The sequence below is a fragment of the Culex quinquefasciatus genome, chromosome 1 (genome assembly GCF_015732765.1).
Source record: "Culex quinquefasciatus strain JHB chromosome 1, VPISU_Cqui_1.0_pri_paternal, whole genome shotgun sequence".
Taxonomy (NCBI): Eukaryota; Metazoa; Arthropoda; class Insecta; order Diptera; family Culicidae; genus Culex; species Culex quinquefasciatus.
Genome location: NC_051861.1, coordinates 64,942,724 through 64,962,277, shown reverse-complemented (window position 1 = coordinate 64,962,277; position 19,554 = coordinate 64,942,724). Strand labels below are relative to the sequence as shown.

Here is a 19,554-nt window from a genome sequence, read left to right as displayed (position 1 = left end):
CTTTTGGGCCAATTTTCCCAAACGCAGAATAAACTGCCTTTCACATACATTTTATTTTTATCAACATAAATGTGTCAAACTATCAAGTGCAAATCGTCATTCTTATGTGAAATTGTCTGATCTTTACGATAAAAATATTTTCAGATTTTAAAATCTGACCTAACATTTGAAAACGGCCAAAAATGCTCTTATAGCGGAATTGGGGTTAAATGGACCCTAGATGATTTTTGCCGTGCAAGTGGTTATTTTTACTGGACTCCTGGGACATTTTCACATAAGCTAAGTGCATTTTGAAGGCCATAAAGCTCTAAATACAGACCGATTTTCAAGAAAAATGTGAAAAATGGGGAATTGGGGCAAAATTGACCCTTTGCCGTTTCGTGCGGTGGATGAAACCATCACCAATCGATTCCCCGGATTTTTTTACATAAGAAACACTATTATTCATACCAGGGAACCAGCCGCGTTCAATTAAGTACGATTTTGGGATCCATTTCGCCCACTGTGGGTCGTGTGTATAGTTTGAAATTTCATCAAAATTTATTTTTTCAATTATGTCTTCAACTCTGTTTTGGTTGTTTAGGATCAATAATTCAAAATTCCTTAATGGTTCAATTTTCGGTTTGAATTTCTTCAGTAAAAGTAAAATTGGTGAATTCGTTGTATTTATTAATTTCACACAACTTGTGTTAGGGGATATTATTGTGTTTCCGCAGAATAATCCTCGTTGGATTTCCTCAGAAAACACAACAGAATCCTCATCGACACTAAGTTGTGGAATTCTTCTAATTATTTCGCACCTGGGCGGTACTACTATTGAGTTATTTAAATTATCCGCAATTGCCCTGACTGAAAAGTCCGTCGGACGTCCGTCGTTTGTCGTCCGTGCAATCGTACGACGTCGCACGACAATGTCGCGCGACTATCGCACGAATGTCAAACGTTTTCGCACCAAAATGTCGTATTTGTCGTGCGATCGATAATCGAAATTGTACGACATTGTCGTACGACATTCGACCGACGTCGCACGGTTTTGTTATTTAGAATGTCGTGCTATTGTCGTGTGCTGTCATTTCTGATTTTTGGGTTATGTTGCAGTTGAAAAAACTGTTGTTTTGTTTTTATTGATTTTTTTTATTCCAGCTGTCAAAATTTCACAAAAATATTTATTGTACACTTAATTTCACTTGCGGATCGCCGATTCTTCCCCAACTTGGCTTCCTTCTGGATTTGCCTTGACCGCAGCTTCCGGCTTGGGTGTTGGTGTTCTTCTGAGGCGGCCGTGGCAGCATCTTGGTCGTGTTGGACTTTTGTTCCTCGACGAGCTGATCAAAACCCGGTTGCGACGCCTTGGCGACGATCTTGGATCTCCGACGGATTGATGTTTACCGGAGTACGAGGAAATGTGGGTTTTGTGGAGTACGAGTACGAAAAAAACGGGGCTGCTTCCGTGGATTCTACGGAAGCCACGAGTGACCACACGGGAACGCATTCCGGTTTCCGGCAGAATCAGATTGGAATATGTTAGTTGCCTGAAAAAAATATCATCAATCAACAATTGGCAAGAATTTATAAATTTAATTCAGATTTCAATGATAATAATAATAATTATAAAATTTCAATTCAATGAAATTTCAAATATGTTGTGAACTTTCAAAATTTAAACATTTAAAAAAAGAATTATAAATAATAGATGTCTAGATAGATGATAGATTTAAATTTAAAATTATTGCAATTAGTTTTGAAATCCGAGAATATTATTATTTGAAAATTGTACCTGATTTAAGAATGCTAAAAAAATCTCAAATTCTAAAATTTTAAAATTCTAAAATTCTAAAATTCTAAAATTCTAAAATTCTAAAATTCTAAAATTCTAAAATTCTAAAATTCTAAAATTCTAAAATTCTAAAATTCTAAAATTCTAAAATTCTAAAATTCTAAAATTCTAAAATTCTAAAATTCTAAAATTCTAAAATTCTAAAATTCTAAAATTCTAAAAAATTCTAAAATTCTAAAATTCTAAAATTCTAAAATTCTAAAATTTCTAAAATTCTAAAATTCTAAAATTCTAAAATTCTAAAATTCTAAAATTCTAAAATTCTAAAATTCTAAAATTCTAAAATTCTAAAATTCTAAAATTCTAAAATTCTAAAATTCTAAAATTCTAAAATTCTAAAATTCTAAAATTCTAAAATTCTAAAATTCTAAAATTCTAAAATTCTAAAATTCTAAAATTCTAAAATTCTAAAATTTAAAATTCTAAAATTCTAAAATTCTAAAATTCTAAAATTTAAAATTAAAATTCTAAAATTAAAATTCTAAAATTCTAAAATTCTAAAATTCTAAATTCTAAAATTCTAAAATTCTAAAATTCTAAAATTAAAATTCTAAAATTTAAAATTCTAAAATTTAAAATTCTAAAATTCTAAAATTCTAAAATTTAAAATTAAAATTCTAAAATTTAAAATTCTAAAATTCTAAAATTCTAAAATTCTAAAATTTAAAATTCTAAAATTCTAAAATTTAAAATTCTAAAATTCTAAAATTCTAAAATTCTAAAATTTAAAATTTAAAATTCTAAAATTCTAAAATTTAAAATTCTAAAATTCTAAAATTCTAAAATTTAAAATTTAAAATTTAAAATTCTAAAATTCTAAAATTTAAAATTTAAAATTCTAAAATTCTAAAATTCTAAAATTCTAAAATTCTAAAATTCTAAAATTTAAAATTCTAAAATTTAAAATTTAAAATTCTAAAATTTAAAAAAAATTCTAAAATTTAAAATTCTAAAATTCTAAAATTTAAAATTCTAAAATTAAAATTTAAAATTCTAAAATTCTAAAATTCTAAATTCTAAAATTCTAATTTCAAATTCAATTCTAAAATTCTAAAATTCTAAAATTCTAAAATTCTAAAATTCTAAAATTCTAAAATTAAAAATTCTAAAATTCTAAAATTCTAAAATTCTAAAATTTAAAATTCTAAAATTTAAAATTCTAAAATTTAAAATTCTAAAATTCTAAAATTCTAAAATTCTAAAATTTAAAATTCTAAAATTCAAAATTAAATTTAAAATTCTAAAATTCTAAAATTCTAAAATTAAAATTTAAAATTCTAAAATTAAAATTCTATTCTAAAATTTAAAATTCTAAAATTCTAAAATTCAAAATTCTAAAATTTAAAAAAAATTCTAAAATTCTAAAATTCTAAAATTTAAAATTTAAAATTCTAAAATTTAAAATTTAAAATTTAAAATTCTAAATTCTAAAATTTAAAATTCTAAAATTCTAAAATTCTAAAATTCTAAAATTCTAAAATTTAAAATTTAAAATTAAAATTCTAAAATTCTAAAATTCTAAAATTTAAAATTCTAAAATTTAAAATTCTAAAATTCTAAAATTTAAAATTCTAAAATTCTAAAATTTAAAATTCTAAAATTCTAAAATTCAAAATTCTAAAATTCTAAAATTTAAAATTCTAAAATTAAAATTCTAAAATTCTAAAATTCTAAATTTAAAATTCTAAAATTCTAAAATTCTAAAATTCTAAAATTCTAAAATTCTAAAATTCTAAAATTCTAAAATTTAAAATTCTAAAATTCTAAAATTTAAAATTCTAAAATTCTAAAATTCTAAAATTAAAATTCTAAAATTCTAAAATTCTAAAATTTAAAATTTCTAAAATTCTAAAATTTAAAATTCTAAAATTCTAAAATTCTAAAATTCTAAAATTCTAAAATTAAAATTCTAAAATTCTAAAATTCTAAAATTCTAAAATTCTAAAATTCTAAAATTCTAAAATTCTAAAATTCTAAAATTCTAAAATTCTAAAATTCTAAAATTCTAAAATTCTAAAATTCTAAAATTCTAAAATTCTAAAATTCTAAAATTCTAAAATTAGAAAATTAGAAAATTCGAAAATTCGAAAATTCGAAAATTCGAAAATTTGAAAATTCGAAAATTCGAAAATTCTAAAATTCGAAAATTCTAAAATTCTAAAATTCTAAAATTCTGAAATTCTAAAATTTTATAATTCTGAAATTCTCAAAAATGTTAAATTCCGGAATTCGAAATTTTCAAAAATGAAAATTTTCTGAGTTATAAATTTTTTTAATTTTAGTGTGCCTCAATACCAAAATCATTTTCTTTCAATTCGTGATATTTTTAAAATTTTGACCTTTTAAAATCCTTGAGAATTTTCAAAAGTTAATAGATTTTTTTTACTATTTAAAAATTTAAGAATGTGTCAATTTTTTTTGCTAAATTTTTAAAACTTTTAAATATACAAAAAAAAAAACAATTTTTAAAACTTAAAACAAAACTTGAATTTGTATTTTTTTTCATTTTGTAATATTTTTGTTTAAATTTTAGTTTGTTAAAGTTTTTAAAATTTGTTTTATTGAAAATTTAAAAAAAATTTAGATCTAAAAAATCAGTTTTCTTTTATTTTTAAAATTTTAAGAAACTTATTAAGTTTTCAAATGCGTAGAATTAAAAAAAAATAATCTTTGAAATTTTAGAATTTAAAAATATAAATTATTTCAATTTTAGAATTTACAGAATTTACAATTTTGGAATTTTAGAACTCATAATTTTTAGAATATTAGAATTCAAAATTCCAACTCGTGCGTCCAACGTTTTGGGAATTTAAGAACTTTATAATGTTAGATTTTTTGTATTTATAAATTGAAGAATTTTAGTACTTAAGAATTAAGGAATTTTTGTGTTTAAGTTTTTGTCAATTAAATTTTTTTCTTATTTTTGAATTTCAATTTTTTCAAAAATATTTGAAGACTTTGAGAATTTGAAGAATTAATAAATTCTAGAATTTAAGAAAAAATACTTACAATTTGCACAATATCAAGAAATTAAATAAATTAAGAATTTTTGAATTCTTACATTTTTAAGTTCTGAAATGCTAGAATTTTACAACTTAACAATTTCATTGTTTATGTTTTTAAAACTTTTAGTATTTTTGATTTTTATTTCTCAGTTTGGAATTATTGGATTGAAAAGTTGAGAATTTGTTATGTTCCATTCATCCTATTTTTAATTTCGATTGTCCAATCGCACTTCCAGCACACCTCCATCGTTTCTAAAACATGACTCACCAGTTCCATTAGGTATGCGTCGCAACCTTCCGCGGACGGTAAAACACCAAACACCAAACACCAACCGCTTCCACGATCGCAAACTGGTTCCTTCCCGTCCCGTCTTCCGGAATGGCCCGCCGAGTAAACCATATTTCCCGTCCTCCTCCTCCTCCGCCACGAAGACCGAAATCTGGAATACAAGACACTTTGATTCGGTCGCTCGCCCACTCCGGCCGGAACTTTCCGGCAGAAAAAGTAATTGAACCTAGTAAACAACTTACCTATTAACTGTCCAAAATCCTCCAAAAGCCTAAAAGCAACAACAACTGGTTCGACTCGGTTGCAATCAAGTCCGAACAAGATCAACAGAAGAGAACTGTCAAACTGTTTGCGTCGACGATAATCGACGTCGAATTGAAGGTAAATCGATTGAAAAAGCCATGTCAAGCATGTCGAGTGTTTGTCGTCCGTTTGTCGTCCTTTCGACCAATCGATATCAAAACGGTAAAATCACAACCGTGCGACAACTCGTACGACGTGCGACATTTTTCAAACAGGGTGGTACCTCAACGGTGTTCTCTTGAAAATTAAATGTCAATAACCAATTTTCATAGTTAATTGAACATTTGTATTTAATAAAGAAATCGCGTCCTAGGAGTCCATCTGTTATTATGGGAAAATCGCTAGGGACGACTTGGAACATATGACTGACGATCAATCCATTATCAAATTTCAATTGAGTTTCAGTTTCGGCCAATGTACGTATCGATCCATCTGTAACTCCTGTTAAATTGTACTGCTTTGCGGTATTTACTTTTGCTCGGGTTTCAATTTACCGGCTTTAAATATTGAAATATCAGCACCTGTGTCAATTATAAAACTGCATTTTGAGTTGGCCATGCCTGCAGTGATAAATACAAAATTCGCTGAGGCATTGTTTACGGAAAAAATGGACTTTGCGTCTAGTCTAAAAATGTTGGTTTTCTCTGTTTGACCCGGTTTGGTTGTTATTAACGTTCTGAGTTTGAACGTTTTGTTGATTGTTGGGATCAGTATTTAGTTGAAAAATTTGGTGAGGGTTTCTGTTAGTCCCATGACCATTACCTCTATTTGACTGATTATTGTTATTTCTATTATTATAATTATTGTTATTGTTATAATTATTGTTATTATTTCGATTGTTGTTTTTGTTATTGTTACGATTGCGATTATTATTGTTATGGTTACGATTATTATTGTCATAATTATTATTATAATTATTGTTATAATTGCCATGATAACGGTTGTTACCATTACGATTACGGTAATTATTACCGTTTGTGTTATTATTGTTACCATTATTGTTGCGGTAATTTTTATTTGGTTTAGATTGTTGGAATAATAGTATTTCGGCAGGAGTATCAATTGATTCTTCCAATGCAATGTTAATTGCATCAGAAAGCTTCAATATTTTTCCAGCTCCGGCACTGGCTTTTATAATGGTTTTCGCTTCTTTATTTTTATACCATTCGCCAGTGCCTTTATGCCAGCTTTAGTGGCATATTTATTTGCAGTATCGCCGGGCATATCGTCATCACGATACGCTTGCTCGAGAGCCAACGTATGTTTCTCGATTTCCCGAGTGAAGGTTTTTATATCGCCAGTTTGTTTAGTGGCGTTTAATGTTACTAGGGCAGCTTCTGGGCTGGTTTTATTTTGCACCCACCCAGTGCTGCCATAATTGTATCTATAGTTGTTGCATTGTCAATTTCTGGCACGAACTGACGCGCTCTACCAGAAAATCTGGACACAATAGATTGCAGGGTAGCTGCTTTATTTGCCTCCGTTACCAGAGGTTTAATGGTCTTGAGTGCATCTAAAGTGCATTCAAGTTTGCTCGACTCCCCGTCGTAAGGAGCGACAAGGGAGACCAATTTTATCATATCCAATGCAGAAGTCATTTCTTTGCTTCTTATTGCAATGATTGACCAATAAAAAATAATTATGATTTTTGCGACTGTCTTAAAGGACAATCGCTTTGTTTGTTTTTGATTTTGTAATAAAGTCTTCGATTTTTTGAAAAGTGTTTCTAGAAGCTTTTATATAAAAATTAAGTTTACTTGATTCGATCTTCTCTTCGTTAATAAGAAGATATTTTTCTATGTTCGAGTAACTTTTTTGTGCCACTTCCCTTTTGAGTAGTAGTGTGACTGCTAGAAAATTCCTATAAGGATTTTTTTCAAGGGTTTCTAAGATCTTATGCAAGGTTTTTATGTTTAAATCTAGTTCTTCCATGGCATTCGTCGGCCATTTTTCATTTAAAAAAAAAATATTACTAACTATTTGCTTCAAAAATTTTCATCAATTGTTACTTCTTGTTACTTGTTGTCTCGATACTGATGTTGCTGCGGGTCTGCGGTTCGGGTTGTGCTGGAACCGTCCGTTCCCACAACCGACGCTCCCCTTCTAGATGATTACCGATGTTGAGTCCGTGTAGAAACACCACGTAAGGATATGCGTCCGCTAAAAGCGCGCTCCCCCTTTACGGTTGTTTGTTGTTGGTGACCTCATTCGATTCCAACTCGTTGCTCGTTGCGATCGCGTCTTAGTAAATGATCGCCAAGATGATTCCCCCGGTTTGGTCCTGGATGGCCTGATGGTGGGTCATCAGTCCTCTCGTTGTTGACATGAGTACATGCCCGGTAATGGTTGGGAGAATTCTGCTACTTTTCAGGAAATCCACAATTTTTTTTTTATAGGCGTTGGCTTCACCATCACTATTTTTTGTACTTCACTATTTATTATTATTTCACCGTTGGCAGCATTTTTTGCTAGTTTTTCCGCTATTAAACAACTTTTTAGTTGGTTGTTGTCCAACTGTATTGGTTTCTTTGATTTTAGTGTTGATTGAAATTTCCGTAAATCGTTTGTTAGATTGTTTTTCGTCATTTTCTGCGCGCACTTTCTATAACACTTTTCATTGTTTTTGCAGTTTTTTTTTTGATCGAAACTTATTGTTCTTTCTTAATCACCACTTCACTTTTGCGTTACGATGCTTGAGAGCGATACTACTCTTCGTAGTCTGTCCTCTGTTCTCATCCGTTCGAACTTAATTATGACACGATATAGCACATATGCGAGCGTAATAAAAATTACTGCTACAGCTGCATATGCTAACACCGTTGTCGCGCTCGCACTTTTTTCCAAGTGAGCTGTTTGCAGCACATTCGCGTTTATGATGCGTATTGTCTCCTCATGCAATAAGGGCGGCTTTGGTGTACTTTGTTCAGTACCCATCGTTAACTTAAAATGTTATTTTTTTTTACACTTTCACAAATCAAACTGTGCTAACTTGGTCACTTAGCTCGGTCACTGTTCGGTGCACTAACGCGGCACGAAAGATTTTCCAGTGTGGTGGCATTTCGGGTCACTACGGCGTGCTGTCAAAACTTTGACGCGAAGCCGCTGTCACGGTCGCCATATTATATCTCAAACGTTCGGCACTACGAGGCGTAAGAACCGCGGGAAACCTGCAGGGACTTTCTTTGCATTAAGAGCTATCCAAGGTGTGGTAGACTGCGAGGAGCAGTAACCAGCTCGGAGCTCGAAATAAAGTAGACAAGTCGCCTTGATGTTCCAGCCGAAAAGACTCATTTTTGTTTATTTGAACTCGGGTATTTATACTAGTCAAATTTGTTGCATCACATGTAATTTGAGTGGTGACACTTACGTGCTACAGTATAGACTTCTGGAGTTGGCTTGTACTGGGTTGAACCCTTGCGCTGGCTCAGCAGGAGTCAGCGTCCCGGCCAATTGTCGATGAACCGAAATATGGTTCGAAAAAGGCTATACGCAAGCATCAGCAATTATGCTTGCGCCAAGTGGTTCTAACTGTGTGTGGGCTCTACAGCCAGGCAGGGTTTGTGTTTTGAAAGACAAAACCTGGTCTTGTTGTGCGAGGTCCGGGCATGGTAATACAAATGGAAAATAAGTGTGAATGGGTATGTTGGGAATGCAGTGGTGTTCAGACTATTACATAATCGTACAAAAAATGCTAGCTGTGGACCCCCCGAACTTGACAACTTTTTTATACATTTGTATTGGTTGTTTCCGTTGTACTTAAAGGAAATGGCTTTGCACCAGGCGCATCCATATTTTTGTAGATGGCTCATATAGTTGGGAGGAGACGCATGTTTTTTTTTAAATTGTTCGATTTTTTTTATGTTAAAAAATTTACCAACTTCTCGTCAGTCCACGTGGACATAAAATCAAATTCTGTCGATTGCATCGGATTCGGGGATGCCTTTTCTCTGAGGAACCGATGAGATATCGTGAATCCCTTGACACAAGTTTTGTTTTGTCGAGTTGTGTATTTCAACCAAAACAAAAAAAGAAAACCAGAATGAAAAAAGAAGAAGAAGAAGAAGCTGTCAAAAGCAACCCGTCCATTCCGTTTCGATTCCGTTTGAATTCTGCTTGAACCGATTTGCGGCGAAAACTCAAACGGAACCGCCCAATCAAATCGTTTTCCGCATGACGGGTTCATTCCGCTTCAAATTCCGCTTCGAAAATTTCTAAGCGGAATCTCCGGTTGGACTCCGTTTCGATTCCGTTTAACCGTTTTTGCACTAGGGCGACACCTGGTGGTGTACAACGGAGCCTCGATGACATTTCACCGCGTTTCGTCGAATCGGTTTTGTTGTTGTCTGTTTAACCAAACGTCATGATTTTGCTTACACGCAAAACGGACATTAGGTATAAATTCCTAATTTTTAGGTATAATCGAACCTGACTGCAATAAGGTATTTTATTACTAATCGGCTATTAGTAATAAAATTACTAATAGCGTTTTAGTACGAGAATTCCTATATTTTAGGTATAATTGTAGAACCAAAATACCTTAATTTTAGGTATTTTCTGGAAAAGTGAGGGAACCAAAATTACTAATATTTAGGTATAATCCAAGATGGCGGACCATGATTATTCCTGATTTTTAGGAATAAATACCTAAATTTGAGGTTTTTTTCAGAAAAAGTGAGGGATCCAAAATTACTAATATTTAGGTATAATCCAAGATGGCGGACCATGATTATTCCTAATTTTTAGGAATAAATACCTAAAATTGAGTTTTTTTCAGAAAAAGTGAGGGATCCAAAATTATTGATATTCAGGTATAATCCAAGATGGCGGACCATGATTATTCCTAATTTTTAGGAATAAATACCTCAATTTGAGTTTTTTTCAGAAAAAGTGAGGGATCCAAAATTACTAATATTTAGGTATAATCCAAGATGGCGGACCATGATTATTCCTAATTTTTAGGAATAAATACCTAAAATTGAGGTTTTTTCAGAAAAAGTGAGGGATCCAAAATTACTAACATTTAGGTATAATCCAAGATGGCGGACCATGATTATTCCTAATTTTTAGGAATAAATATCTAAATTTGAGGTAATTTCATAAAAAGTGAGGGATCCAAAATTACTAATATTTAGGTATAATCCAAGATGGCGGACCATGAATATTCCTAATTTCTAGGTATAAATACCTAAATTTGAGGTATTTTCAGAAAAAGTGAGGGATCCAAAATTACTGATATTCAGGTATAATTAAAGATGGCGGACCATGATTATTCCTAATTTTTAGGTATAAAAACCTAAATTTGAGGTATTTTCTGGAAAAGTGAGGGATCCAAAATTACTGATAATCAGGTATAATCAAAGATGGCGGACCATGATAATTCCTTATTTCTAAGCATAAATACCTAAATTTGAGGTTTTTTCTAGAAAAGTGAGGGATCGAAAATTACTTATACTTAAGAATAATCAAAGATCAAATTATGTATTATCCAAGAGATATGCAGGCAGAAGAAAACAATGGTTTGTATGATATTTATATTTTTATTTACATCAAACACAACTATTTCATAGATGTTCTCACCTAAAAATAAATATTAAAATTTAAATATTTTAATGTATCTATATTTTTAATATTAAATTAATCTATTTTTTATATTTTGGTTTTTTTATGTTTTAATGTTTTAATAGTTAAATATTTTAGTATTTAATTATTTGAATATTTAAATATTTAAATATTAAAATATTAAAATATTTTCATATTTTAATATTTTAATATTTTAATATTTTAATATTTTAATATTTTAATATTTTAATATTTTAATATTTTAATATTTTAATATTTTAATATTTTAATATTTTAATATTTTAATATTTTAATATTTTAATATGTTAATATTTTAATATTTTAATATTTTAATATTTTAATATTTTAATATTATAATATTTTAATATTTTAATATTTTAATATTTTAATATTTTAATATTTTAATATTTTAATATTTTAATATTTTAATATTTTAATATTTTAATATTTTAATATTTTAATATTTTAATATTTTTTATTTTTATATTTTTATATTTTAATATCTTAACCTTTTAATATTTTAATATTTTAATATTTTAATATTTTAATATTTTGATATTTCAATATCTTAATTTTTAAATTAAGTATTTTCCAAGAGATATGCAGGCAGAAGAAAAAAAAAGTTCAAAGGATATTGATATTTTTATTTACCTAAAACACAACTTTTTCATAAATGTACTTACCTCAAATAAATATATAATGATTTGAATATTTTAACATTATAATTTTGTATAACATTAAATAATATGTTAGTTCTTTAATATTTTGATATTTATTTATTTTAAATATCTTTTATTATTTTAATATTTTTACAACTTCAACATTTTAATCTTTAAATATTTGGAATTGTAGAATATAAGATTTTTTGGAGTTTTATAATGTTTGGAATTAAAGATTTTTAAAATTTTCTCTCTCTCTCCCCTCTCTTTCTATTTTCTCGCTCTTCCTGTTCCCTACTATCTCTCTCTTCCCTTCCTCTCAATTCAACTTTTTCTCTTTCTCTCCTACCCTCTCTCCCTTTCTTTCTCTCTCATATTTTCTCACCTCTCTCTTTCCCACTTTCTCTCTACTTCTCCTACTCTCTCTCCCTCTCCTACTATCTCTCTCCCTCTCCTACTATCTCTTCCTCTCCTACTCTCTCTCCAACTTAATCTCTTATCTCTCTCTTTCTTCATCTTTGCCCGTCTCACTCCTACTTTCTCTACACACACACACACACACACACACACACACACACACACACACACACACACACACACACACACACACACACACACACACACACACGCGCTCGGGCCCACCCACACCCACACGAGCGCGCACACACACACCCACACTTTCACAAACGCACTTTCACAAACGCATACATACACACACCCGCAACGTCCAACCAAATCACAAAAAGATAAAACTTGATTCTTCAAACTAAAACTCGATACAGTTTTTCATTCACACAATCGCCACGCAAATATCCGTCCCGAGATCCGTCCTCCAGCACGAGAGGGAAGAGGCGGCTTTTTTAATTTCGCCGGGAGTTAAAGGTTCCGTCCTCCTCCTCCTCCTCCTCCTCTTCCACAAGCACGCGAGCCACACTTCCTCTGACAAGGATGCTCCGGGTTCCGTTCTCCGTGCAGAACCGGAGAACCACTTTTCTTCCTGCACAAAACTTACCTTGCCAAAGGTCCTAAGTTTTCAGCAGCACTGCGGAACACCAACTCACAGCCACGAAATTATTTTATTTTGACTTGTCAAAACGTGAATCGCAATTTTAGAACTAAAAAAATACTAAAATTTAGGAATTTTTAAGAATTACTTCAGTGTTCTAAAAAAATCCTAAATTTTAGGAAGAAAAAAATACTAATTTTTAGGTATAATTTGACAAGCTAGAACATAAGTTCAAAAAATACTAAAAATTAGGAATTTATACCTAATGTCCGTTTTGCGTGTAGGGAAAATGGATTGTGACATGTTAGATCCTGTTTAAAAAAGTTTTCGTTCTTGCGCCCGCGTGTTTCTTTTGCAGCAATCGCGGTAGGCCTTTTTGATTAAAATTTGCGTGGCAGTCTTTTCTAAATTTTTCGAATAGCTAGACAGGTAGGAGAAAAAAATGTTACACTTTTTTCGTTATTGAATAACACTTTTTTTTGTCTTCCGACAGAAATACGGAAGCTGAGAGGCTGTTCAGGCCGGGAGCTGCTACGACGGTTGGAGGATAGAGCTCAGGCCGCAGAAAATCCCGTATTTTTGAAAAACTGCGGGACCATCGGCGAAGAGCAAACCGACGAAGAATTTGAACCCCGTGAATGCTCCGGTCCCACTTGCAAGGGACCGAAGGAAAAGAAGCGCAACCTGCCGCAGTCGGATCCGGAAGTGGGGACGCGGGTCAAACGGGGTACATGCCTTCGCCGGCATCATTCGCGTCCGCAGCAGACATGAGCATGATGAAAAGTGGCGGCAGCAAGTCGGAAGCAACCGAAGTAGCCGCCCCGCCTCACGCTCACGCCAAGAACAAGCCAACCTGCGTCGTGGGAGGAAATTCGTCATCTTCGTCGTGGGAAGCAGCGGTCTACCGGCAGCATCTACTCAGCTACACGTTTTGGAAAATTCACCGGGAGTTTTGCTGCCCCGCAGGACGCCACCCAAGGCCGTGTTTGTAACGCAGGCGCCGTACCAGACGTACAACCGGGTGGTGCCACCGCCGGTCCACAATGTTTCCAGCAAGCAAATTCCAACATCCAGTTTGTTACCGTTGTGGCATTTTACCCTATTACTCACCAAGAGCAACAAGAGATAGAGAGTGAGAGCAAACGGTCATAGTACTCTTCGGAGTGAACTCACTATGATGATCCGTGCCATAATATTCGTTTCCATAGTTTCGATGTTTTTCAATAGTATTTTCTATATGTTTTGCGTAATATATGATAGGTTAGTCATTGTATGTTATTCGTTCGTCCTTTAATCAATGGCTAATAGAAGGAAATTGTTTAGGAGCACTAGTTTGAATAAACTCCACAGTAGGATTAGCAACGGTCATTTTGAATACACCTAACACAATTTGTTAAACACTCCTCACCAATTATGTGTACTGCCGTGCGACTAACGAATGGGATGAAGAAAAAGGGTCATGATGAACCTTGATGATCTTTGGGGGAGGTTAGCTACTGGGTCGGGTCGATTCCATCGGTCTTTTCCACTGTGACCGCGAAACCAAGTACACGCGAGTTGACTAACATTCGCCACTAGTTAGTCCTTATTAGATCCGGTTGTGTAACCCATAAGTAACCGACAAAGGATACGCAGTATCCCCGTGAGTGGAAAAGACAAGAACCCGAGCAGTGATTAGATTGGAATCAGGTATGCCAAGTCCCGATAACCTCAAATAAAACCCCAGTAGCGAACCCAACCTAACCCTCCTCCATTGTGCGAAACCTACGTGATGTAGGACCCAACAGTTTTAAGCTGTAGAACCGCTATCGTCGGGGAACGGAGTTCTCCCCGGCCAGTCCGGGCTGTAGACACGCCGAACGTCTCAGCCAGAAGTCGAGCACGCCCAAAAAGCTCGCCAAGTAGGTCCCGTTGACCACGTGTCCTGACGTGGCACCCGCAGACCGCCGTCCTCGGTCCGCGAGGTAAAGCACCCCCTTTGGTTACCACCAAGCCCGTTGAGGTCGTTCATCCGCCGACGTTCGGTAGCCTGGCTAGGCTCCGTCGGTCCATCCGCACCCGTCCAGAAACACACCTGTGCGCGACTCGGTGAGCCTGACGAGGCTTCGCCGAGATCATCGTCAGCAGCTCGAAGCAGACTGGAGAGCGCAAACCAGCAGCAGCACGCAGTACCGCCGGCCGGCCCAAACCCCACACACACACACATGACACCGTCGTAAGTAATTAAAAGCAAGTGAAAATGCAAAGACCGTGTTTCTTTTGAGTCCCTGATCAGCTTCCCCCTGTTGCATCTCGACCCAGAGCCGAAGAGTCCTCTCCGAAAGCTCGCCGCGTTTGGTAAAAGAGGCCAGTGAAGAGCCCACCACCGATCCCCGTGGCTATTAGACCAGGGAGAGGTGGATTTGTCTGGAGGCGTTGACCTCCGAGTTAAAACTTAACAAGTTTGTTTCGCTAAATCCGGCCCAGGTTGCCAACAAGCCGCATCGATCTGGTCAAGCTAACGGAGCTGCACGGCGATGGCAATGGCAAGATTTCCGAAGGATTGACCGCGGGTTGAATCCAAAGTTAATTGGAATTCAACCAGAGAGGTTGATTAATGTTTTTTGCACGATTTAATGATTTTTTCATAAATTTTATTCAAATTTCTCGTTAAATAAACGACCCACCCGAACCCAGACCCCAAGTCCTCAATTTTTTTATTGGCCTTTTAAAATAAACAAAGCACTGACCGTTTGTATTCCCCCTGGCAATCCAAAACGTCGTGATTCTTGATGGCCCCGGTCAATCCTTCGGAAATCTTGCCATTGCCATCGCCGTGCAGCTCCGTTAGCTTGACCAGATCGATGCGGCTTGTTGGCAACCTGGGCTGGATTTAGCGAAACAAACTGGATGTTGGAATTTGCTTGCTGGAAACATTGTGGACCGGCGGTGGCACCACCCGGTTGTACGTCTGGTACGGCGCCTGCGTTACAAACACGGCCTTGGGTGGCGTCCTGCGGGGGCAGCAAAACTCCCGGTGAATTTTCCAAAACGTGTAGCTGAGTAGATGCTGCCGGTAGACCGCTGCTTCCCACGACGAAGATGACGAATTTCCTCCCACGACGCAGGTTGGCTTGTTCTTGGCGTGAGCGTGAGGCGGGGCGGCTACTTCGGTTGCTTCCGACTTGCTGCCGCCACTTTTCATCATGCTCATGTCTGCTGCGGACGCGAATGATGCCGGCGAAGGCATGTACCCCCGTTTGACCCGCGTCCCCACTTCCGCATCCGACTGCGGCAGGTTGCGCTTCTTTTCCTTCGGTCCCTTGCAAGTGGGACCGGAGCATTCACGGGGCTCAAATTCTTCGTCGGTTTGCTCTTCGCCGATGGTCCCGCAGTTTTTCAAAAATACGGGATTTTCTGCGGCCTGAGCTCTATCCTCCAACCGTCGTAGCAGCTCCCGGCCTGAACAGCCTCTCAGCTTCCGTGTTTCTGTCGGAAGACAAAAAAAAGTGTTATTCAATAACGAAAAAGGTGGAACATTTTTTTCTCCTACCTGTCTAGCTATTCGAAAAATTTACAAAAGACTGCCACGCAAATTTTAATCAAAAGGGCCTACCGCGATTGCTGTAAAAGAAACACGCGGGCGCAAGAACGAAAACTTTTTTAAACAGGATCTAACATGTCACAATCCATTTTCCCTAAGCAAAATCATGACGTTTGGTTAAACAGACAACAACAAAACCGATTCGACGAAACGCGGCGAAATGTCATCGAGGCTCCGCTGTACACCGCCAGGTGTCGCCCTAGTGCAAAAACGGTTAAACGGAATCGAAACGGAGTCCAACCGGAGATTCCGCTTAGAAATTTTCGAAGCAATTTTCGAAGCGGAATTCGAAGCGGAATGAACCCGTCATGCGGAAAACGATTTGATTGGGATGTGTTTACGATTCTAATTATTGTGGATTTAGCTCGTAGCTGGATTTTCTAGCATCTTCTCACGGTCATTGGGAACGGTCGTGAATAGACCTAGGGGTTCCCAGTTGGAGTGAAAAAAATCAATTTATAGAAAAATTATGGATTAACATTTTGCTTTTTTATCACTTCTACGACATCAGGAATAATTGTTTGAACATGCTGGCAATTTTTTTATTCGGTCGGAAAAATATTATTTTTCTTGAAAAAACATTCATTTTTAATCATATGATCACCCCTAATTCTGGCTCGATGCCGCCATCATGCGACCGCGTGCTCCATTTGTTTGTCAACAAAGCTGCAGCTGGATGGTGAGACGAAGTGAGGGGGAAGAGATTTTGACATTTTTTTGCCCGCATCTGGCCCGCCGCCTATTTCGTCGGTCACTGAGCCGCCGGTCGTTTCCAGTGACCGAGTCTAGCTAGGTACTGATCGTACAATAGATTCCGTTTCAGAATTCGGATTGATTTGACTAGGGCGTGTTTGTGTGGGTCTCGTGGCGCAGGGGTAGCGGCTTCGGCTGCCGATCCCGATGATGCTATGAGACGCGGGTTCGATTCCCGCCTTATCCACTGAGCTTCTATCGGATGGTGAAGTAAAACGTCGGTCCCGGTTTCTCCTGTCTCGTCAGAGGCGTTGGAGCAGAAATCCCACGTTAGAGGAAGGCCATGCCCCGGGGGGCGTAGTGCCAATAGTTTCGTTTCGTTTTTCGTGTTTGAAAAATGCCGCACGTCGTACGAGATGTCGCACGGGTTTGATTTTACCGTTTCGATATCGATTGGTAGAAAGGACGACAAATGGACGACATTCACTCGACATGCATGACATCGTTTTTTGCATCGATTTTCTGACAGATTGACGTTTCGGCGGCGTCGACGAAAAAACTTTGACAGTTTACATCAAGCAAAAACTTGTTCAGACTGGATTGAACAAAAGTTAAAGATTGAGGTTGAAAATGTAATGTGCAAAACCAAATAGGAGCAAAAAGTTGGTTGGTAAGTTGGTTTTAGTCGGTATTAATTAGAGGAAGTTAGTACTTTCTATTTCTATGAATATTTATTGGGAATCGTTCTCTACCCCGTGTATTCACATGCAGTACAGCCGGATACCGGGCCACCCGTGGAAATATGGTTTGAAGCCGGGCATGGCATTGGCCTCCCCACAGTCGGCACCGATCCTGGCCCAAGACCAATACCATCCGGCTGGTGGTAAAGGCGGTCTCTTCAATGTCGCCTCTCTTACGAACAGTGACACTAATCCACTTGATCCTACTCCGCAGATGCAGTAGGTTCCATCATCATTCCTAAAACACATGAGGACGTACTTACTGGACAAGATTTACAACGATTCGGCTTTTCCCACCTCCACTGTGACATCACAGCCGGATCCGGAGCTCAACAACAACAACAACAACAACAGGCTCCCCACAAAAGCTTCAACCTGCCGCCAACCTTCTGTGGCCGAATGGTTACGGGATTCACCTCATAAGCGGAATGTCATGGGTTCTTCTCAGGGTGGCAGCCTTAGGTTTAAGTTCAGAGGTAGCAGCAACCGTATGAGTATAAAACGGTTGCTTCACGTGCTCTTCTAGCATGTGATCAATCTTGGGATATTCCTTTGCGCTTCTTCCCAAAATACTTTCCTCGTGTCTTCGCATGTAAATAATGCCCAGCCGATCGGTATTGAACTGCAGTCCAGTCGCATTGTCCAGATCAGAGCAAAGGGAACACCGCAAAAGTAGCACCGCAAAAAGACAATTGTCTTTACAAGACCCCGCGCGGCAATAATAGCAGCTGGGAAGAGCTTGAAAAATGACACGAAAAATTGTCACCGCGGTTCTAGCGATACATAGCGCACAAGGCACAAGGAATGGAGTTTACAGCATCTGGATGGAACAGCACTTTCTCTCTCAATAGGGACTGTGTTATAGATCTGGAAATGCTTAATAACAGTAAAAATGGGTAACACGATACAATAGTCCTTGTAATCAGGATTCCGTGTCATAATACTCAAACAGAAAACCTGCCGTCAACTTCTCAGAATGTAACGTATGTTCCACTGTACCCGGCCGTTGAACCAGACAATAATAAACACTTCACATCATCCTCTCCAGGCTATCCCTGAACTGAGCGGACCTCCCGCAGGCATGGGACCGATGCATCATAAACCACTAACACATCTCCACCATCCGCCGCCACACGTCCACCAACGCGGACTGCCGCAGATGCCACAGATGCAAACGTCCCCGCACGATCACCGCTGAGGACTAGAGATCCTCTATGTTCTCTTCTCAGTTCAACACCCAGCAGCATCTCCCGCACCATCCGAGCCCCGCGAAAATGAAGCAAGAAGTCACTCAATATAAGCGGAAGTGCCAGAGCGGTTCAAACGCAAGAATCGACGGAATTGACGCCACCGCCAAGCCAGCGACGGCCGCCACCGCATCGATGATTCCTGCCAATAAGTCGTGCTAGCTTAACCTCGTCGAGTACGACGCGGACCAGTGGGTTCCGCACAATCCAGAAAATACTCGCGCGATCAGCTGATGCAGCTCAAGAATGCGGCAACGGCATGCAAAACAAAAAAACGCGAATCTGCTCAACAGATTGAAGAACGTCTTGGAGAACTACTCGTGCGTGGTCCAAACGGAAAGGGCATGAGCGAGCATCTCCGAGCTGCTTCTGCCAACGTTCATCAAAGATTGCAAGATTATTTCCGAGATGCTGCTGCCAGGCCCGCTGCTGGTGGCGGAGGAAGAGGAGTCGATGGCAACATGGGCCAAATGAGACAACAATACATTCCGCAGGGCAACAGCGGCCAGTTGGCAACAGTCTAACAAACAATCCCAGCATGGTTCCGGATGTGTATCACCAAGCAGGTCCCAGATGCTCAAAGGCATCCGGGAGAAGACGATGGGGGTGGAC

General features: G+C 36.5%; 1 protein-coding gene and 1 long non-coding RNA gene across 3 annotated transcripts; both read right to left on the bottom strand.

Moving 5' to 3' along the window:
• Nucleotides 1–1,166: 1,166 nt before the first annotated feature.
• On the bottom strand, nucleotides 1,167–5,547 carry LOC119766563. The gene is made up of 3 exons (XR_005276982.1): nucleotides 5,374–5,547; nucleotides 5,111–5,282; nucleotides 1,167–1,532 (listed from the first exon to the last, which is right to left on the bottom strand). It is a non-coding gene; the product is annotated as an uncharacterized LOC119766563 (long non-coding RNA).
• Nucleotides 5,548–15,294: 9,747 nt separating this feature from the next.
• LOC119766537 lies at nucleotides 15,295–16,587 on the bottom strand. Of its 2 annotated transcripts, XM_038251211.1 has the most exons (3): nucleotides 16,212–16,587; nucleotides 15,488–16,147; nucleotides 15,295–15,446 (listed from the first exon to the last, which is right to left on the bottom strand). In XM_038251211.1, coding segments are annotated over exons 2-3 (516 nt in total). In that variant the 5' UTR covers nucleotides 16,003–16,147; nucleotides 16,212–16,587; the 3' UTR covers nucleotides 15,295–15,445. The 2 variants fall into 2 exon arrangements, with proteins under 2 accessions (XP_038107139.1, XP_038107146.1); XM_038251218.1 differs by having other exon boundaries at nucleotides 15,295–16,147.
• Between the last annotated feature and the right edge of the window lie 2,967 nt (nucleotides 16,588–19,554).

What these genes read in the sequence shown, in the direction of transcription:
- LOC119766537 (XM_038251211.1), bottom strand. Translation starts at nt 16,002, where the DNA reads ATGCTCCGGTCCCACTTGCAAGGGACCGAAGGAAAAGAAGCGCAACCT.